Genomic DNA, 22,138 nt, shown 5'->3' on the forward strand with positions numbered 1-22,138 from the left:
GTCGAGTCTCACATTGGGTATAGAGATTACTTAAAAAATCTGGAAGGAGGGAAGGAAGGAAGGAAGGGAAGGAAGGGGAGGAAGGCAGGGAGGGAGGGAGGAAAAAAGGAAGGAAGGAAGGAAATTGGATGGTTGACGACATAATGGTAGGGAGGTGGGTCCAGGAGGCATAGTGGGGAAAACAGCAGCTTTGAGGCTGAGGGAGCTGGGTCTGGCTTCCAGCTTCAGGCTCCTGATTGTGTAAGCTCATCATGTGGCTTTAAATGAGTCACTTAACTGCTTTGTGACTTGGTTTTTTTCTTCTGTAAAATAAGAGTCATTGTACCAACCAACAGGGCTCTCTTGAGGGTGATATAAACTAATGGACTAAAAATGTTTGACACACAAGGTAACAAACTATGGTTATTTGGGATTAGTGTTATTCCTCATAATTTTGAATTTCGGATAGGAGATTGACATAAGATATAATCACCAGGCAGAAAGAATTAAATGTAGAATCTCCCAATTGCTTTTAGGTGGGCATACCAACTAGTAGCCTGGATGTAGTAACAACAGGGAGAACACGATCTGGGATCCAATCAAAGCTGTGCCCAGAAAATTTCTTTTGCCTTTCATTGAAAATAAATGAATCGGGCAATAGATAAGCAAGAAAAGGGACTAAAATGAACCTTAGGAAGAAATTCAGAAAAAACAAAAGGAGGGCGCCTGGGTGGCTCAGTCGGTTAAGTGTCTGCCTTTGGCTCAGGTCATGATCCCGGGGTCCTGGGATCAAGTCCCGCATCGGGCTCCCTGCTCAGCGGGAAGCCTGCTTCTCCCTCTCCCTCTGCCACTCCCCCTGCTTGTTCTCTCTCTCTCTCTGTCTTTTGCTCTCACTGTCTCTCAAATAAATACATAAATAAAATCTTCAAAAAAAGAGAGAAATTAAAGTACTTATCAGCAGCTTTAAAACTACATCTGATAGGGCGCCTGGGTTGCTCAGTTGGTTAAGCGACTGCCTTCAGCTCAGGTCATGATCCTGGAGTCCTGGGATCGAGTCCTGCATCGGGCTCCCTGCTCAGCAGGGAGTCTGCTTCTCCCTCTGACCCTCCCCCCTCTCATGTGCTCTCTCTCGCTCTCTTAAATAAAATCTTTAAAAAAAAAAAAAAGAATTAAAAAACTACATCTGATAACTAAAGCTAAGGCATGGTTCTCTATAAAGACTAATTAAATGGACAAATCTCTGACTAGCCCCCTGGAAAAAAAGAAAGAGAACATACAGATATACAGCATTGAAAGGATAAATGTTGATTGAATGACATTTACAGGGGCAATTTTTTTTTTTTAAAGATTTATTTGACAGAGAGAGAGACAGCGAGAGCAGGAACACAAGCAGGGGGAGTGGGAGAGGGAGAAGCAGGCTCCCCGTGGAGCAGGGAGCCCGATGCGGGGCTTGATCCCAGGACCCTAGGATCATGACCTGAGCCAAAGGCAGACGCTTAACGACTGAGCCACCCAGGCGCCCCTTACAGAGGCAATTTCTAAAATAGACTATGTACAATATTATGATAATAAGTGTGAAAATCTGAATAAAAGGAATAATTTTCAGGGAAAATGTAATGAGCCAGATTGACTCCTAGAAAGTTAGGAGACCTGAATAAATAACCAAGGAGGAGATTGGAAACCATGTCCAAGGTGGAGGAAAACAGGGTTTGGGTTAGTTAGACATGGTTTCATAGAGGATCCTATAAAACTTCAAGGAGAAGATAAGTTCTTATATTTAAACCATTCCAGAGGAGGGTTGGGAAACCTTTTCCGTAAAAGGTAGTAAATATCTCAGATCGTCTCTTTCCCAACCACTGAGCTCTGCTGTTACAAGATGAAATCAGCCACGGATAGTAGGGAGACATCTGGGCAGTGATGTCCCACATGTTTATGCTTGATAGCAGGGATTGGGCTGGACTGGGCCCATTTGCTGTGATTTGCTGACCCCTGTTCTAGAGCACCGAAGGAGGTGGATTTTCATAGTTCATATAATAAGGCTCTTACAACCCTAAAATCAAAATGTGTCAGAACATTAAAAAAAAAAAACACAAAAAACCCACTGTCTAAAGAGGTTAAGAGATCCCACGAGAGCCCAGCAAGAGCTAATCCATATGGCCCTGGGCACATTGGAGGTGTGGCTAGAAAGCCCTGGCAGGGGTGGCTTTTTTTTTTTTTTTTTTTTTTAAGATTTTATTCATTTGAGAGAGAGAGAGCATGGGCAGGGAGAGGAACACTGGGAGAGGGAGAAGCAGACTCCCTGCCGAGCAGGGAGCCCGATGCGGGACTCATCCCAGGATCCTGGGATCATGACCTGAGCCAAAGGCAGACGCTTAACCGACAGAGCCACCCAGGCGCCCCAGAGGTGGCTTGATATAATGAAGTTTCCATGAGCTCCTAAAAATAGGTCCTATCTTTACCCACCCGCAAAATCTAACTTTAACCACCTTCGTCACCTTATCATCTGACCCCATTTCATGGATCAGTCAGCACGACGTGTTGGCAAGAACTCTGGTGGACCAAACACAGCCTGGGCTTTCGTCCTGGGATCGTAGGCACCGCAAACACACTTGTCACCCAGACTCCAGGACCGCCTTGCAAAATTGAGAGCTCGGGTGGGAAGGACCTCGGAGGTCCTAGCCAGCTCTGAAATTCTCCCGTGATCCCACTTTGCGTCGGTGGTCCTTTCAGACCCCCGACGGGAGCAGCACTAGGGGTGGGAAGATTTCCTGTTCCAGTGGCCAGAAGCCACTGCCCATTCGGATTCCCTGCCCGGATACAACAGAGTGTCCCTGTTCTGTCTGCCTTCTATCACTTCTTCCACGGGCTCATTTCCTCCTTGAGAGCAGCGTTTTGTGCTTTGTTTTAAAAGGCTTAGGAAACAAAACACATCAAAGGATGTCATTAGCTGTTTGCCTTTGGAAAAAAATTTAACTGCCCTGGTCATAAAACAGTAGCATTACAGCCCCAAGGCCGAAGGATAACTGTGCCTCCGGGTTCCAGCCATGAAGGGGGTTGTAAGTTCAGAGTACTAGGTATGTTGATGGGTACGTTGATGGAAAAACCAGTCTTGAAAGGCGAAGCTGAGCACCGTGGCTTCGCAGTTGTGAAACCGTGACTGTCTCAGACCCGGTGGGGGGGGACGTGGGGTATCCCACAGCCCGGGTTCCATTGCAAAGGGCCTCCATCTGGCTTACTCCAGTCTGGAAAACACAGTAGTTAGGAGGTGACTTGTGTCTGGTTCCCTGGAAGCAGAGCCTGACATGGGGATTTTTCAGTCATTTGTCCAGAGGGTGCTCTCGGAACGAGGAAGCCGTGAAAAAACAAAGCCAAGGGAGGAAGTAAGCGAAGGTGTGGTTTTAGCTGAAGTGTAGCCACTGGCCGGTGCGGGCATATGAGCGGCCTCACCAGGTTGTGTCCCTTGAAACAAGGAGGTCAGGCTTGTTCACCCCTGCCTTGGGGAGCAGTGATTGGCTGTGGGCTGCTACCCACCCTGGGAGGGGAAGAGGTGCAGGCTCTCTGGGCCAAGGGGGCTCCCCCTAGCCCCCCAGTTCTCCCCCAAACACCCATACTGCCAGGAGATCATGCCTCTGCCTGGGAGGAGGGGGCAGCATCTCCTCCAGGGGTCAAGAGAGGGCCTGAGTGGCCTGGTGGCATCCGTGACCAAGCTTGCTTTTGTGACTGTGTTTCAGACTGCATGTCAGGCCCCTGTCCATTTGGGGAGGTCCAGCTTCAGCCCCCCACATCGGCGCTGCCCACCCTCAACAGAACCTTCATCTGGGAAGTCAAAGCTCACAAGAGCATTGGTCTAGAGCTGCAGTTCGCCATCCCTCGCCTGAGGCAGATCGGGCCAGGGGAGAGCTGTCCGGACGGAGTCACCCACTCCATCAGCGGCCGCATTGATGCCACCGCGGTCAAGATCGGGACCTTCTGCAGCAACGGCACTGTGTCCCGCATCAAAATGCAAGAAGGGGTGAAAATGGCATTACACTTGCCCTGGTTCCACAACCGAAACGTCTCCGGCTTCGGCATCGCAAACCGATCTTCTATAAAACGTGAGCACGCCCCTCCATCCCCACCATTGGCCGAGGCTGAAACCTACAAACCCCACCCCCTGCTCTAGGTCAGAAATGGGCAGATGTCCGCACCCTTGTGTGACTCGACCTGAACACCTCGAAGGAAGATCCCTCTCTTCGGGGGTGGTGCGGATCTCCTGGTGTGAACCCACCCTTCTCTATTAAACAAACCGTGTGGCCACTCTCTTTCCTCGGTCCTCTGTGCCCGTGAGGTTTGTTTTCAGAACACGAAGTGGGATTGGCTCTACAGACCGCCCTTGATTACCCCGTTGCTGACTTCTTTGTCCCATCTTCTAGCCCTTTCACATTTCTAGTAATTGTATCCTTGGCGTGCCGAAGCCGGTTCACACCCGCTCATAACAGCTGATGGTTGACGTTCCGGAATTTTGTGGGCTGACGCTGAGCATTCATAGAAATAAAATGATGTAAACTTACAGTTAAAATAAATTCATTTAGAAACAAAGGTAATAGACACTCAAAACTCATCACTTCCTAATTATTTCGCTACGTTTTACTGTTATCTGTGCTCTTGAGGTTATTGATGTCGGTCGTAACTCTGTGGTGGGAAATGCCATACAACGGGGGGCTACTGCCCATCTGCTCCAAACTCCACATTCATATCATGTTGGTGGCCTGAAATCAGCCATGGTGCGAGTATTTACAGCAAGGAAATGGGCAGACACTACAAATTGGGGCTTTGTTTCCCCCCCCCGCTGGGTGGGTCATTCAACATTTAGTCACCCACCACTGATGTATCCTTATCTGGGATAAGACCACACCCAGAGCTCGAGACCTGAGCATTGCTCTCATGGTTCCTCCCTAAGCCTGCTGCCTCTCAGCCATGGACAGCGGGGGCAGGGTCTAATCACCTCCTCTTCTTTCTCTTTCGGGTCCTACTACTGACAGGACTGTGCATCATCGAATCTGTGTTTGAGGGTGAAGGTTCGGCAACTCTAATGTCTGCCAATTACCCAGATGGCTTCCCGGAGGACGAGCTCATGACGTGGCAGTTTGTCATCCCCCCGCACCTGCGGGCAAGCGTCTCCTTCCTTCACTTCAATGTGTCCAACTGCGAGAAGAAGGAGGAGCGGGTTGAGTACTACATTCCGGGCTCCACCACCAACCCCGAGGTGTTCAGGCTGGAGGACAAGCAGCCCGGGAACATGGCTGGGAACTTCAACCTCTCTCTGCAAGGCTGTGACCAAGATGCCCAAAATCCAGGGATCCTCCGGCTGCAATTTCAAGTTTTGGTCCAACATCCACAAAATGAAAGCAGTAAGTGAACCCCACTTTCCTTTCCCCTCCTCCTCCAGCTCCTTCTTTCCTTCCTGGATAGTCGGCTTGGCGTGAGGTTCCCGTCCTATTTCTCATCTGTGGCTTCGGGAACACTTGGACTCTGGACTCTCTAAGAGTTTCAGGAAGTGCGTTGAGAGTAAGACAGGCTCATTGGTGAACGCATGGCATGCCGCTCCATTTCAACACAGTAAAAAGCAAATGGGAACTTGCATGCAGGCTGTTGTTTTTAACAAAGGTGTTGGAAGTTTACTTTTTTTTGAGAGAGAGAGAGAGAGCATGAGCAGAGGGGGCGGGTGGTGCACAGAGGGAAAGAGAGAGAATCTTAAGCAGGTTCCACGCCCAGCACAGAGCCATCTCACCACCCTGAGATCATGCCCTGAGTGAAAATCAAGAGCTGGACGCTGAACTGACTGAGCCACCCAGGCATCCCCAGAAGGTTACTTTCTAGGTCACGTGTCTTGACCCTCAGTGTGAATCAATAGCGCCAGCACCATCAGCAATGATAATGACAATGAACCCTAATTGGCCGAGTGCCCCGCACCATGCACACACACTCCGTGCCAAGTCCTGACCTAAGCACACCACTTAGCTTCAGCTAATCCTTATTACAACCCTACAGGGGAGGCAGGAATTATCCTCAATTACTGGTGAAAAACCAGGAGGTTCAGAGAGCGTTTAGAACTAGCCCAACATCACATAGCTTGTCAGGAGCAGAGCAAGCTCAGAACCCAGAGCCTGTGCTCTGGACCATTCTGAACCCCAGGTGGGTTGATTGAGAATGAGGTTGCACCTCACTCTACACACATTTACTGAGATGCCATGAACCCAGAAAAGGTGAGTCAGGGCCAGGACTAGGGCAAAGTGCCCAGCATGCAACGTTGAAGGAGGCAACCCTCTGAGGCGCTTGCTCTTCTGGAGGTGCTCACCCTCAGGGTCGTGTGAGTACAAGGTCAGCCCCTGAGGGCCAGTGCCTCCTTGAACTTTGCTCTGTGGGGAGCGGCGTGGATCTTGAAATCAAAGGTATGAGATGAGTTCAGAGTGGCTGTTCCTGGGGCCCATCTGTAAACTGGAGTGTGTGAAGGAGCAAGTGTGTGACTAGTGGTCTTTAACCTGTGACGTGGGCTCAGGATGAGTTCTGTCCCGAGGACTGATTCTCAGCCTTGGTTTGGTTAGTATTGACTTCCAGGAAGTAGGTGGAGCCAGGCTGAAATGGTTAAGTGGAAACACGATGTTTATTTAAGTAGAGCTGATAAACATCTAGACAGCAACAGTGTGGGACCCGCCCCAGGGGTTGCCGGGCTGGTGCTGCCTTGGGAATACTTTCTGGGTTTTTCCAGAAGCTGCAGCCCCAGAATAACCAGACTAAGACGCCTTTTGATTTACAATAACCCTGTAGAAGGCATCAGTGTGTGTGTGTCCGCTGACACATTTTTGTGATTCTGCTGTCACAATTGCATCATCACAACGTTGAAAACAGCCACGCAAGCATCTGGAGATGGTGTGGGTTTGAGTTTAGGAGACCGAGGGATTTGTTTCTCATCTCCCCTATGGTGAGTGCTGCCGATGTATTGCATTTCCTGGAATAAGAGCTGAGTTCATTTCCGCAACTCATCAAATTGTTAAACAGGCTTTAACCGGCGTCAAGAAGGGTCTGGCCTTAGGTGCCAGGTAAGTAAAGAGCAGTTAACTGCGTTTAACGCTGTTCAGTGGTATCACGGCTTCACGCAAAGTATAGGGTCTGCCCACGGGGATTTGAATCCCGGTTCCCCTACTTACCAAGTGACTGTGGGCAAGGTACTTAACCTTTGTGTGACTCAGTTCCTCATCTTAAAATAGAGAGGATAGGCCCACCCTCATAGGGGTGTTTTAAGGAAGAAATGAGGTACACGGTGCCTGGCAGGTAGTAAGCGCTCTTTGAGTGTTATCCAGCAGGGTTCTAGATCAAGGAAGGGATGCGGGGTTGAAAATGACACAGCGCTTGTCCTTCGAGATGGACTACAACCCAGAGAGAGATGCAGGAGGTCACTCCCCAGGAGTTTCACTGGTGTGGCGTGGGACTTCAAGGCAGGGAATGCACAGCAGGCTGACAGGAATTCAGGGGCAGACTCGTGGCAGAGTCTGGCACTTTCCAACCTACCGGGGGGCCCGGATGGTTGATGCCCCTCATTGCCACAGTCAGGGGCTATGTATCCTGTTTCTGCTCTTTCTTGCCTTGGAAATGAGAAAGAAGCAGCTTTGGAGCAGGAGGGAGGTGCTTTAAGAGACTGAGTCCCTCAGGTAGGAGCCTCTGCCCTTCCTTCCCCCAAGAGTGTGGAGGCAAACTCCTGCAGCTGGTCCCCCATGGAGGCCTCCCTCTGCTGCGCCTCCCTGAGCCCGGGCCAGGGCCTCTTGCCCCTCGCTTATCCCCTTTTGCCCCAAGTAGAGGAACAACTGCCCAAACCAAAGCCACTACTCCGAGAGCACTCGTGGGGACGGGGGTTTGCATTCATCACACACCATTTTGTATTTATGCATCTGCAGGTCTGTGTCCCACCAAATTCTTCCCAATCAGGAATCTGTCTTATTCCTCTCTCTTCCCACACCCACCACAGTTTCTGGCACATTTCAGCCTTTTGTAAATCCTTATCCTAATCTCAGGAGGCAGCCTCTTGCCCAAAGTAGCTCAAGAACCAGATGCACCATCCAATGGCACAGCCCATCGGAAGGGGCGGGTAGATACGCCTCGGTGGGGGCACCCAGGAGAGGGACTGTTCCAAGAAGTCAGATGAGGGGAAGAGCGTGAGAAAGAAGAGCAGGAGACCTTCTCAAGCTAGAGATTGGCTGTCAACAGCAACTATGCAAAGCCAAAGCCTCGGCAAGGGCGGAGGCAGCCATCAGAACTCCAGCAAGCGCCCAACACCCTCATCATCCACAGCAGGACCTGACCACAGTGGGCCCACACTGCAAAAAAAAACAAAATAAAAACAGTCTCTGAAGGTGGGAAACAGTCAGGTGTTACCTTGAACCTAATTGTCTGCTCCCAAAAACCCTACTATCAACCTTCTCTCTACTTTGCTCAAGAATATCAGATAGGCTCAAACTAGACCCGGAGTAGACCCAGAAGAGTCCTCCAGGGGTGTCTTTCCATGACTTGACCACAGACATCCTATGTCGTGGGATGAGGAATGAGGGCTGCCCTGGGCCTGAGGAGTAACCCATCCGGCCTGCTGTAACCGTGTTTGTGAGCACTGACAACTTAGGCTGTCCAAAGCACAGCAGCTCAGCCGGGTTCGAGAGCTCGATTCACGTTCATCTCTACCAAACAGATCTTGTTTTTCAGTGTTCCATTCTGCACGCTCTTTCTTATTCTTTATTTTTTGATAGTACAATACAGTTGACCCTTGAACGACACAGTTTGAACTGCCTGGGTCCACTTATACACAGACTTTTTTTCCCAATAAATACAATATAATACCTTAAAAGTATTGTCTTTTCCTTACCATTTTCTTTTCTCTTTTTTTCCTAAGATTTTATTTATTTATTTGACAGAGAGAGACACAGCGAGAGAGGGAACACAAGCAGGGGGAGTGGGAGAGGGAGAAGCAGGCTTCCTGCTGAGCAGGGAGCCCGATGAGGGGCTCGATCCCAGACCCTGGGATCATGACCTGAGTCGAAGGCAGACACTTAATGACTGAGCCACCCAGGCGCCGCTCTTTTCTTTTTTTTTTTTTAAGATTTTATTTATTTGACAGAGAGAGAGCAAGCATGAGCACGGGGAGGAGCAGAGGGAGAGAGAGAAGTAGGCTCCCCACTGAGCAGAGAGCCGCCTAACCGACTGAGCCACCCAGGCACCCCCTCCCTTATGATTTTCTTAATAACAATTTCTTTTCTCTAGCTGACTTTATTGCAAGAAACAGTACGTCATACACATGACATACAAAATATATGTTAATCGACTATGTTATTGATAAGGCTTCTGGTCAGCAGTGGGCTATCAGTAGCTAAGTTTTGGGGGGAGGCAAAAGTTATATGAATATTTTCAACTGTGGGAGGGGGTCAGCACCCCTACCCCCTCATTGTTCAAGGGTCAATGGTACTACCCTGTCATACCTGTTATTAGTGTCCCATCATTTCCTGGAACTATACAAAATAATTTTGTCCCCCTTGGAGTTTCATCCTGATAGTCACAGTAGAGAAACAATGTCTCTGTTGTCTCCTGCGCCCTGTTCCTCTTTTTATACCATTCCTGCAAGTGGCCCTGTGGTTACTGATCACACAAATTAATAGTAGTCTGCCCAAATATATGGTTCCCTTTAGCCAGAGCAGACCACTAGCCTGCTGCTTTCTGCATCCTCCTCCAGCTTTTCGAAGGTATATTCACTTGCTCTGAAAATACCAGACAGACGAGTATCTTCTGGGTTATCAACCAAGGTAGATGAACAGCAGTTTCCAGCGTGTTACACCGTGTGCTTCCGTTAACCAGTCTGAGTAAATGCTGGTTGGGGAAGCAGTCGTATTGCTTCTTTTTCAGCTCCTGTAGACCCCCAGAAGCCACCTGGAGCCCTTAACGAAATGTTGACTTGGTTTTTGTTTTTGTTTTTTGTTGGGTAACTCAAGCTCGGTGAGTCTTATGTTTGTCCTGGCAGAGTCGACACATATTGTGGCCTCTGACTTATTCCCATGGAGCCTGTTTTTATTTTAAAGTAAGAAATCTGGGGCTCCTGGGTGCCTCAGTCGTTAAGCATCTGCCTTTAGCTCAGGTCATGATCCCAGGGTCCTGGGATCGAGCCCCACATCGGGCTCCCTGCTCCATGGGGAGCCTGCTTCTCCCTCTCGCACTGCCCTTGCTTGTGTTCCCTCTCTCACTGTGTCTCTCTCTGTCAAATAAATAAATAAAATTTTTTTAAAAAATAAGAAATCTCGGGGATGCCTGGGTGGCACAGTCGGTTAAGCATCCAACTCTTGATTTCGACTCACGTCATGATGTCAGCGTAGTTAGATCAAGCCCCGTATCCAGATCAGCGCTTAAGAGTCTCTCTCTCGGGGCGCCTGGGTGGCTCAGTCAGTTGGGCATCTGCCTTCGGCTCAGGTTGTGATCCTGGAGTCCTGGGATTGAGTCCCCCATCGGGCTCCCTGCTCGGCGGGAAGCCTGCTTCTCCCTCTCCCACTCTCCCTGTTTGTGTTCCCTCTCTCGCTGTGTCTCTCTGTCAAAAAATAAATAAAATCTTTAAAAATAAGTAAATAAATAAATAAGAAATCTCTATAGATTCCACAAAAATCATTAGGGGCCTTTTGGAAACTTCAATCAATAAGCTAATCCCGTCAAGGGTTTCCAGTGTCAGTAAGTAGCAAATAGTGAAAGGTTGTCTTTTGGAGGGGGGGGTGGATGTCTTTTCAAATATCCAGCTCAAGTGTTTATTACAGGAAGGAAACATGTGCAGTGTTGTAGAAAGAATATGGGATTCTCTTGCGGTAGGAAACTATCAATTAGGTTCCTAGCCTTGAGCAAATACTTGGAGCCTAAGGTCTCTTTCAGCTGTAAATTGGTAACCGTCACACCTACCCCTTCTCCTCCTCCTGGTGAGGGTAGGATAAAGCCACTTGTCAGAGCACATAGGAGACACTGAGTAAAATCTGCCTTATCTTTCCATAGATTTACGAATGTAGATAGTGACATTTCCCTTTAAAGCACCCCACGTGTGACAGGTGAGGGCTGCATACTTCCCTCTTACCCGGACGGCTAAAGCCTTAGGCATCACGGGAATTTACCGTGTCTACCCTGAGAGCCAACCAAAACTGTGGAAAGAAGCCACATCAAACGACTAACGGATGGGATGTGTCTGCAGAACTGGAAAGCCAGACACATGGGGTGTGTGAACACGGAGTCCAGGGTCCTCCTGACGCTCCCTGCGGAGCAAGGTCCATCTTGCCTCAGAATCAGGATCATTTTCCTCAACAAACTCCACTCTGTTTTGGCTCAAGTGCGGGGTGTCTCATCACTGTCCCTTGATCGTTCTACAGTGACCTTCAAAGGAAATGTGAACTGAAAAACCACAGTACCATTCGACACCCACCAGAATGGCTAAAATGAGAAAGGCTGGCAACACCAAATGTTGGTGAGAACGTGGGGCGCTGGAACCCAGACACACGGCTGGCAGGAGGGTACAAAGGCTCAATCACTTGAGAACATCATCTGGCAGAAATTTTCCTCCTAGGTAGTTGCCCTAGAGAAATGAAACCATAAGTCTACTCAAAGATCGATAAAAGAATATGTATATAGCAGTTTTATTCATCATTGGAAACAACCTAAATCTCCATCAATCTAGGAACAAACAAATGTGGGATATTCATCCTGTGGAACACCACTCTGTGATGATAAGGAAAAAGCGACTGATACCCACAACAACATGGATGAGCCTTAAATACATTTTCCTGAGGGGAAAAAGCCAGACAGGAGAGTATATACCATATGATTCCATTTATAGGAAGTTCTAGAACAGGTGAAACCTGCAGTGATAAAAATCAGAAAGTCATGACCTTCGCGGGGCATGACTGTAAGTCAAGGGGAATTGATGGGAAAGGGGCACAAAGGACCTTTCTGGGATGATAGGAATATTCTCAATCTTGCTCTGGGTGATAGATACGATGGATATATAAAGTTGACAAAACTCATCACACTGAACACTTAAGATCTCTGCATTTTATTATATATAAATCTCACGACCAAACGTCAAGGGAAGCTATAGCCAGTGGTTAGCGGGTTTGGGAGCCGGACTCTGCTACTAGCAAGCTGTGTGACTTGGGACAAGTTACTACCTTTCTAAGCTTCAAATTTGTAGTTTATAAAAATCAACATGATGAAAGCAGTATTACCTTAAACACATCTAAACTTTGAACTTTCCAAAGCAAAGTTCCATTTATGGTTGCAGACCATCCCTGGAGTACAGTGTGGGTGGTAAAAGCAGGACCCCATCAATATTTGAAGAACTGTCCTTGAACTAAAGCAAGTCTGACAAATTCAGTGCATTTCTAATGCACATCGAGGGACAACTTTGCTCTCATCTTGGGATCAGATGGCTGTTGGTGGTTTTTTTCAGAGGGAGCATCATCCCTGTACGAGCTTCGGGAAGCCAGGCCCAGGGTTCGCACGGTTTCTTATCTCCTCTGCACCGCCACCGGCTAGAGAAGAGGAAGCTGGGGTCCACAGAGGCCACGAGCATTACAGAAACAGCATAGACTTTGTAATCCATAAGATGTGGACTTGAATCCTAGTCCCACCACCATCTCCTGGCCTTAGGTTCCCTGTCTGTCAAATGGGGGTGAGGAAGCCTACTATGCTGGACTGTATATTCCAAAATCTTCACCACCCCTTTTGGGGGAGGATTAGATTCGTTACCACATTGGCTACAGGCTTGGCCATGTGAATTTGCTTCTCCAGTGAAATATGAGCAGAAGTGAGTGTGTGCCCCTTCTAAGCAGAACTTCAGCACCCATCCTGTGGTTCTCCTTTCAAACTCTGTCACAGAGCCTTCTCCTTCAGCCCGGATCTCAATTAAAAAGACATGGGGCCCCTGAGTGGCTCAGTCGGTTAAGTGTCTTCGGCTCAGGTCCTGATCCTGGGGTCCTGGAAAGGAGCCCCTTGTCAGGCTCCTTGCTCAGCGGGGAGCCTGCCTCTCCCTCTGCCCCTCCCCCCACACCCCATCCCCCACTCGTGCTCTCTCTCTCAAATAAATAAAATCTTAAAAAAAAAAAAAGTTAAAAAGACATGCCCCAGTGCTACAGCCAACTCACAATGGATGTGTAAGGTGAATGAAGAATGAATCTTGGTTATTCTCAACCTTCAAATTTGGGGGACCATTTGTTACTGTAGCATAATTTAGTCTGAGCTGACTGACACACTCCCTCTCAAGGATGTATGAGGATTAACAACCCAACACATCATGGACTCTTGACCATGTGCCAGATAAGCAGGTTATGGAGATCCCTGAAGTTCACTTTCTGATGAGAAAAACACAACTAATTGGAAAATGAGGGCTTCCCATTAAAGAGACATTTGCTTCCTTCTTAAACCACACTGTAATGGCATTTAAAATATTTCTAAAAGCATAAATTCCAAGGGAAGTGATAAAGGGAAAGGAGACAATATTCTAACATTTCCCAGCATGGACGTACAGGGGTAACTGATTCAGCAGACCCAAAAGTGCAGAATCTAATCCCACAGTGAGAAACACCAAGAAGAAACTTTCAAAGGCAGGAATTGGCAACATGTCACTTTCAGAACGAGGGCTAAAAGTGGGAGAAGCCACTCCAGCCCCAGATCCACCAAGCAGCCCGGGGACGCTCCTCCCGCAGGCAACAGAAGATAGGAGTTCCTTCCCTGGAAAGGGAAGTTTTTGAACCAAAGATCCCAGTTGCCCTGAAGGTGAAGGCGCTAAGCTGAACACAGGCAGTTTGAGTAAGTTTGATGTGCTGACTCTCGAGGCCCCATCCTGCTTCCTTCGTGGGAAGCCCCAAGTGTGTTTCCTCCATTTGGTGAATGGCGGGCTCTTCTCTGAGGGAATCCAACCAACCCAAGAGAAAAGGTTGAACATGAAGATGTTACGGGTTCCGCAGGAAGCAGTCTGGTCAGAGCACCCTCCAGAGAAGCTCGGTCAACAAGCAGAGGTATTCTAAATAGTGTGTGGCGCCCCACTCTTGGCTCCTCTCCTGGGGTAACCACAGTTACGGATTTGTTGTATTTCTCTCCAGATCTTATTTCTCTTCATTTACATACATAAGTATATACACATAGAAATAGCGATTACATTTGATGCAGAGATCGTATAATCGGACGGTGTCATAGCCTACATTTGTTCTACACTTGCTGTTTTAGTCAACACCGTATCTTGGAAGTTCTTAGATCAGTATATTTAGATCTCCCTCTTTTTTTTTAAGATTTTATTTATTTGAGGGCACCTGGGTGGCTCAGTCGTTAAGCATCTGCCTTCGGCTCAGGTCATGATCCCGGGGTCCTGGGATCGAGTCCCACATCGGGCTCCCTGCTCAGTGGGAAGCCTGATTCTCGCTCTCCCACTCCCCCTGCTTGTGTTCCTGCTCTCGCTATCTCTCTCTCTGTCAAATAAATAAATAAAATCTTTTAAAAAAAAAAGATTTTATTTATTTGAGGGTGCCTGGGTGGCTCAGTCGTTAAGCGTCTGCCTTCGGCTCAGGTTGTGGTCCCAGGGTCCTGGGATCGAGCCCTGCTTTGGGTTCCCTGCTCAGCGGGAGGCCTGCTTCTCCCTCTCCCACTCCCCCTGCTTGTGTTCCCTCTCTCGCTGTGTCTCTCTCTGTCAAATAAATAAATAAAATATTTAAAAAAAAAAAAAGATTTTATTTGAGAAAGAGAGCCCTTGCACGTGTGCATGCACACAAGCAGGAGGGAGGGGCAGAGGGAGAGGGAGAAGCAGGCTCCCCACTGAGCAGGGAGCCCCAGGACCCTGAGTTCATGACCTGAGCTGAAGGCAGACACTTAACCAACTGAGCCACCCAGGCCCCACCCCTAGATCTCCCTCTTTCTTTTTAACTGCTAAATAATATTCCACAGAGGCCACGAGCATTACAGAAACCGCATAGGCTTTGAATGTTCATGAATGTTCCACAGAGCATTTAACCCTTCCCGTATTACGTGGTGTCTGGTTTTCCACAGTTCCAGAGCTGCGGTACAAACATGGACGTATATTCCCCGGTTACACCTCTGGGGTCCCAAGGGGGCAGGCTTTCATCTTCACCCTCTACACTTTGTTTTAATTTGCTTTTCTGTGATGACAAATGATACTGCAAGTGATACTAAGAACTCCTTATAGGGTGCCTGGGTGGCTCAGTTGGTTAAGCGACTGCCTTCGGCTCAGGTCATGATCCTGGAGTCCTGGGATCGAGTCCCACGTAGGGCTCCCTGCTCGGCAGGGAGTTTGCTTCTCCCTCTCCCGCTCCTCCCTCTTGTGCTCTCTCTCTCTCTCACTCTCTCTCTCAAATAAATAAATAAAATCTTTTAAAAAAAAAAAAGAACTCCTTATATTTTGAATATGTGAACATTTCTGTTTCCCTTTCTGTGAACCGCTCAATCCATCTTTCTTACAGATATTTTCTCCCAATGTGTCCCTTGTCCTTCAGCATTTCAGTACCTATTAGCAGACAGATACCTAAATTTTTTTTCTTTTATAATTTGCACTCCACATTTATAAGGATATTCTCTTTGCTTTGAAATACCAGTCTAATTTTATTCTTGTACTAATGGGAGAGAGAGTTCTAGCCGAGCCAGGAGTGGTTCGTCTTTTCCTCACTTATTTGAAATATAGCATTTATTAGAGACTAAATTATAATATCGATGGATATATCTGTGAATAATAATAATATCTATGAAGAAATGTAATATCTATGAATCTTCTATCCCCATGCTAATACCACACTGTTGCTAATTACTATTCATAGCAGGAGAATACTTAAATAAACAATGGTAAATCTCACTTGTTAACTATCACACAGCCACTAAATTACTGAATATTTTCAAAGACTCGTGAATATGAAAACTATGGAAAAATAAGTAAACCTGTGTAAAGTAATAAAGTAAAAGCTGAGTATAAAATTTTATATATACTATACTTTTAGGCAGTTGAAAATATGCATACAGGGGCGCCTGGGTGGCTCAGTTGGTTAAGCGACTGCCTTCGGCTCAGGTCATGATCCTGGAGTCCCTGGATCGAGTCCCGCATCGGGCTCCCGGCTCGGCAGGGAGTCTGCTTCTCCCTCTGACCCTCCTCCCTCTCATGCTCTCTGTCTCTCATTCTCTCTGTCTCAAATAAATAAATAAAAATCTTAAAAAAAAAAAAAGAAAAGAAAATATTGCATGCATACGAACAAGGGCTAAAATGAATTTGAAGAAGTAAAAGTGGTTAAATGTGGGTGGTAGAAATTCAGTCCATTATTTTTCCTTTTAAATTTCTCCTAGAGTTCTTGTATGTTCTTATTTTATTATTTGAGGAGCACCTAGGTGGCTCAGTTGGTTAAGCATCTGCCTTCAGCTCAGGTCATGATTTCAGGGTCCTGGGATCAAACCCCAGGCTCCCTGCTCAGCGGGGAGCCTGCTTCTCCCTCTCCCTCCCCCTGCTTGTTCTCTCTCTCAAATAAATAAATAAAATCTTTAAAAAAAAAAAAGATTTTATTATTTGAGACAGAGAGAGCGCAAGCACAAATGGGGGAAGGGGCAAAGGGAGAAGCAGACTTCCTGAGCTTCCCGACGTGAGGCTCGATCCCAGGACCCTGAGATCATGACCTGAGCCGAAGGCAGATGCCTAACTGACTGAGCCACCCAGGCACCCGCTTGCATATTCTCGTAATAATAAAACATACTTCCAATGCTCCCCAGCCATGAGACTTTTTATGCTAATTTTTGCCCCTTCACAGGGTGGCTGCTGATCCATGCTTCAGACCTGTTTTCTCTTCGTGGTTTCAGATAAAATCTACCTGGTCGACTTGAGTAACGAGCAAGCCATGTCGCTCACCATCGAGCCGCGGCCCATCAAGCTTAGCCGCAAGTTTGTACCTGGCTGCTTCGTGTGTCTGGATTCTCGGACCTGCAGCACCAACCTCACCCTGACGTCCGGCTCCAAACACAAGATCTCCTTCCTTTGTGATAATCTGACTCGCCTGTGGATGAACGCCGAGAAAACCATAAGTACGCCCCCTGGGTTAGCACAATCCTCCGGGGCCATGGGCAGGTCTCGCTGCCCCGCCCTATCTCCTTAGTGGGCTCCACTGGGTAGGCTGTAAATCGTATGATCAGAGCTGTCCCCCGCCGTGCAGGGTGAGCAAGGGCAGGCAGTGGACAGTGAGGTGGAGACGTGCCCCTCTAGGACCAGAGCCTCGGTGAGAACGGGCGTCCTTCAGAAGTGCATTGCACTCCCAAGCTCATTCCTGTGTCCTCTGCCCAGCCTTCCAGCATCTCTCCTGAGATCCTCTCCTCTGTGTAGCCTCCCGACCCCCGAACCCCCCTCACCCCCGCCTCCAGGCTCACCGCACACTTGTCTCCTCTTGCATGAGACTGAGAGTCTTGAGGTCAAGAACTGCGGCTTGTTCCATTTTTTTGGTCCCTTTAGCCCCTGGGGCTGCTGGACATGTATTAGTCACATACTAAATGTTTGATGAACGGAGGCCAGCAAAACCCCTAGTCCCCTCCCCGCTGGGCCGCCATGACCTCCGACGTGGATGCTCTTAGAGCTTCCACAGATGCGACAGCTCAGGCCACAAGACTTGAGGCAACCTGCCCACTAGGAGGTGGCAGATACCTCCCCAGCTCCATCCCTGCTCTGACCGCCGCACCAAGCTCCTTCCCCACCGTCGGGGGAAAAACCTATGCCCTGCCCATACTTAGCATTTGAGACTCAGAGCCACAGAAGAGAGGCTGACACACAGGAAGAGGACACTTCAACCCTAAGTACTCCCCCAGAAGTTGGTCTGCCAATTCAGGGTGGAGTAAGAACGTGAGAGAGCAAGCGGGGCGGCTAGAAAAGAAGCATCAGGGAGCCCGGAGTGGGGGACGGAGTGGGAGAGGAGAGACCAAAGGGAAAAGCAAGAAAGCCTGGGTGGTCTCTCCCGCTGGGGAGGACACACGGCCGGTCCCCTCCCTGCCCGGTACCACGAGCCCCTCTTTTCCAGGCTGCATGGACCACCGGTACTGCCACAGGAGATCCCACTCCCTCCAGGTGCCTGGGGACATCCTCCAGCTGCCCGTGCAGCTGCATGACTTCTCCTGGAAGCTGCTGGTGCCCAAGGACAGGCTGAGCCTAGCACTGGTGCCTGCCCAGAAACTGCAACAGCACACGCAAGAGAAGGTCTGCAACACGAGCTTCAGCTACCTGGTGGCCAGTGCCGTCCCCGGCCAGGAACTTTACTTCGGCTTCTTCTGCCCTGGAGGCTCCATCGAGCAGATCCAGGTGAAGCAGAACATCTCAGTGACCCTCCGCACCTTTGCCCCCAGCTTCCGACAAGAGGCCACCAGGCAGGGCCTGACCGTGTCCTTTATACCGTTCTTCAAAGGTAAGGAGGTCTCCCTCTCTCTCCCCAGCTCCCTGCCCCTTTCTTGGTTGGACATCCCTCTTATTTTGCTTCTGGGATCGTCTTCATTAAGTTGTCAGCTTGAAGAGTAGGGAGAGCTGAGTGGGCTGGTCTTCTCACAAGAAATCTGAAAGATGGTGTGTCCTCATCCGGATTCCACCATTCACCTAGTGTGGAAAATCCCGGGAGTTAGAAATAAGACTCTGGGGGCGCCTGGGTGGCTCAGTCGGTTAAGTGTCTTCGGCTCGGGTTGTGATCCCAGGGTACTGGGATCGAGCTCCGTATCGGGCTCCCTGCTTGGCGGAGAGCCTGCTTCTCCCTCTCCCTCTGTCTGCCGCTCTGCCTACTTGTGCTCTCTCTCTCTCTCTCTGTTAAATAAATAAAAATCTTAAAAAAAAAAAAAAAAAAAAGAGGGCGCCTGGGTGGCTCAGTTGGTTAAAAGACTGCCTTCGGCTCAGGTCATGATCCTGGAGTCCCTGGATCGAGTCCCACATTGGGCTCCCTGCTCGGCGGGGAGTCTGCTTCTCCCTCCGACCCTCCCGACCCTCCCCCCTCTCATGTGCTCTCTCTCTCTCAAATAAATAAATAAAAATCTTAAAAAAAAAAAGAAAAGAAAGCAAGAAAGAAATGAGACTCTGGGGGCACCTGGATGGCTCAGACAGTTAAGCGTCTGCCTTCGGCTCAGGTCATGATCCCAGGGTCCTGGGATCGAGCCCCATATCGGGCTCCCTGCTCAGCAGGGAGCCTGCTTCTTCTCCCTCTCCCTCTACCTGCCGCTCCCCCTGATTGTACTCTCTCTCTCTCTCTAATAAAAAATTTAAAAATCTTAAAAAAAAAAAAAAAAGAAAGAAAGAAGACTCTGACAGTGGGAGGTGACAGTTGGCAGGCAGCAGGACAAAGAATCAGGTTCAAGCCTTTTTTGGAAGCAGGCAGGGGCTTCAATGAGAGCTAACCAAATATTCCCGAGTCCCAGATATGTAAGGTGGTAGCATGAAAATCCTTATGCAGGCATTTGTGAGTCGGCTTTGACAATTTAGAACGTGGCGTGGAGTGCACAGGGGAAGGTGGACCGGGGAGGGTCTCCAGAGCACGAGGATCCTGTTCTCAGCACAGGGGCTCAGCCCCTCCTGCAAGGCTAGTGTTTGATCTTCAGGGTGCCAGGCAGTGAGCGGGGTCTGAATCCCTCCCAACGGTGAGCTCTCCATGGTTGGTTTTTAAAGTCACAGTCACCATTACAACTGGCTCAAAGTCAGAGGCCATTTAAAAATTGACCAAGACTTTTATCTGAGGTTTACTTCGTACTTTGTTCCCAGAGACCTGAGTGGGGAGGGAGAAGAATCTTTGGCCATAAGATTAAGGTCAGTCCAAGCTGCCTGATATCCCCACAGCTCCCCAAGAAACTCCTTTGGGGAGTCTTGGAAAACAAGACATACCCTCCTCAGTGTGGAACGTTGGAGTTTCATCTCACCTGAAGGTCAGGTGACGTGTCTGTCGGAGGTCTTCAGCTTTGCATTTCTACCATTCTTCCCAGAAACGGAAGCGGTTTAACCTTCGAAACAGAAATTGCTCTGTACCAGTCCTACCGTGGAGCAGAGCGTCAGGTGAATCTTAGCTATGTCGAGGGTGTTTCTGAAAGCAAGCTTTCAGAGATAACCAGTGGTTTGGTGAACTAGCCTGGGGTTTTTTGTTTTTGTTTGTTTGATTGGCTTTGTTCAAAAGACCTGAGCACCTAACCTGAGACTCTAATCTTTGTGCTAACCAACAGTCACTGGCCATGTGTGGCAATTTATGCTTAAATTAATAACAAAATTTAAAATTCAGCTCCTCAGTCACATTCGAGCACATTTTGGGTCTTCCACAGACACGCGTGGTGATGGCTACATGCTTGGGGAGTGCAGATATGGGCACCCAGGAGATATTGCAAGTTCGGTTCCCGACCACTGCAATAAAACAAGTGAAATGAGTTTTTTTGTTTCCCGGTGCATATAAAAGTTCTCTTTACACCATACTGTAGTCTAGTAAGTGTGCAATAGCATTGTGTCTAAAAAAAAACAATGTACATGCCTTAATTTTAAATTCTTTATTGCCAGGGTGCGTGGCTCACTTAGTTGGTAGAGCATGCGACTCTTGATCTCGGGCTTGTAAGGTCGAGCCCCACATTGGATGTAGAGATTACTTAAAAATAAAAGCTTTGTAAGCAAAAAAACCCAAAAAAAACCCCCAAAGAACAAAACAAAAAACTTCCTTGCTAAAAAATACTAACCATCATCTGAGCTTTCAGCAAGTTGCAATCACTGATCACAGATCACCATAGCAAATACAATAATGAAAAATTTGAAATGTTGGGAGAATCACCAAAATGTGACACAGAGACACACAAAAAAAATGGCACCACAGAATTGCTCAATGCAGGGTTGCCACAAACCTTCAATTCTTAAAAATTCACAGGATCTGCAAAGTGTAATAAAATGGGGTGAGCCTGTGGAGAACTTTTCTGTCATCGCAGAAAACTCTAGAAAAGTCTAGACAGGTTAACATCCATTTTGATTCAGTGAAACATCTTGTGTGGATTCTTTCCCCTTTCCTGCAGAGGAAGGTGTTTTCACGGTGACCCCAGACACAAAAAACAAGGTCTACCTGAGGAGCCCTAACTGGGACCGGGGCCTGCCGTCCCTCACCTCAGTGTCCTGGAACATCAGTGTGCCCAGCAACCAGGTGGCCTACCTGACCTTCCTCAAGGAGCGGACCGGCGTTGTCTGCCAGACGGGGCGTGCGTTCATGATCATCCAGGAGCAGCGGAGCAAGGCAGAGGAGATCTTCAGCCTGGAGGATGAGGTGCTCCCCAAGCCAAGCTTCCACCACCACAGCTTCTGGGTCAACATCTCCAACTGCAGCCCTGTGAGTGGCAAGCAGCTGGACCTGTTCTTCTGGGTGTTGCTTACCCCAAGGACTACGGGTAAGGGCCTGCAAGGTCTTGCGGGGGCGGGGGGGTGGACAGCAAATTGGCAGCTGAAGGGTAGGGGGCAAACCTGGGAGGTGAAAAAAATCCAGAAAACATGGATTTGAGTCCTGGCTGTCCATGTATCAGTCAGCGTTTGCATCAGTAATGTTGCATAACAAACCACCCCAGAACTCTGGCTTAAAGACAGCCATTTATTATTGCTTACATGTTGACTAGGCAATTCTGGTGTGAGCTGGACTTATCGGGGTTCACTCACTCATGCACCTGTCGGTAACTGCAGGCAGCTAGAGGACTCTGGTGGTCTGAGCCGTGCACTCTCACACGTCTGGGCCCAGCCACAATCAGCTGGGATAACTAGGTTCCTTGGCTCTCCTCCCCACGCTCCCTGACACTCCAGCCTGGGCCTTGTTCTCATGGCAGAGGCAGAGAGATCCAAGAGAGTCTGGAAGAAGCATACAAGGTCTCTTGATGCTTGGGTTAGGAACTCACACCATCCCTTCTACAGAATTCTTTGGGCCTGCCCAAATTCAAGGGGTGGACAAATAGACTCCGCCTCTTGGTGGGAGGAGCTCCAGAGTCACATAGTCTAAGACATGGTTCGGGGAGGGGGGTAGAACTAGGGCAATTTTATCGTCCATCTATCACTGTCATTTACTATTAATCTCTCTCTGGGGGCGCCTGGGTGGCTCAGTTGGTTAAGTGACTGCCTTCGGCTCAG

The 22,138-nt window shown here is 48.6% G+C and overlaps 1 protein-coding gene across 1 annotated transcript in view; it reads left to right on the forward strand.

The window, feature by feature from the left end:
- CDCP1 (CUB domain containing protein 1) overlaps nt 1-22,138 on the forward strand; it is a 60,014-nt gene that overhangs the window by 30,021 nt on the left and 7,855 nt on the right. The window contains exons 3-7 of the mRNA XM_034997213.1: nt 3,711-4,073; nt 5,001-5,369; nt 16,858-17,079; nt 18,060-18,440; nt 21,049-21,414. Coding sequence (XP_034853104.1) covers nt 3,711-4,073; nt 5,001-5,369; nt 16,858-17,079; nt 18,060-18,440; nt 21,049-21,414 — 1,701 coding nt within the window. The remainder of the gene's footprint in view (nt 1-3,710; nt 4,074-5,000; nt 5,370-16,857; nt 17,080-18,059; nt 18,441-21,048; nt 21,415-22,138) is intronic.

The sequence above is a fragment of the Mirounga leonina genome, unplaced genomic scaffold (genome assembly GCF_011800145.1).
Source record: "Mirounga leonina isolate KUSES-001 unplaced genomic scaffold, KU_Mleo_1.0 Mir_94, whole genome shotgun sequence".
Lineage (NCBI taxonomy): Eukaryota > Metazoa > Chordata > Mammalia > Carnivora > Phocidae > Mirounga > Mirounga leonina.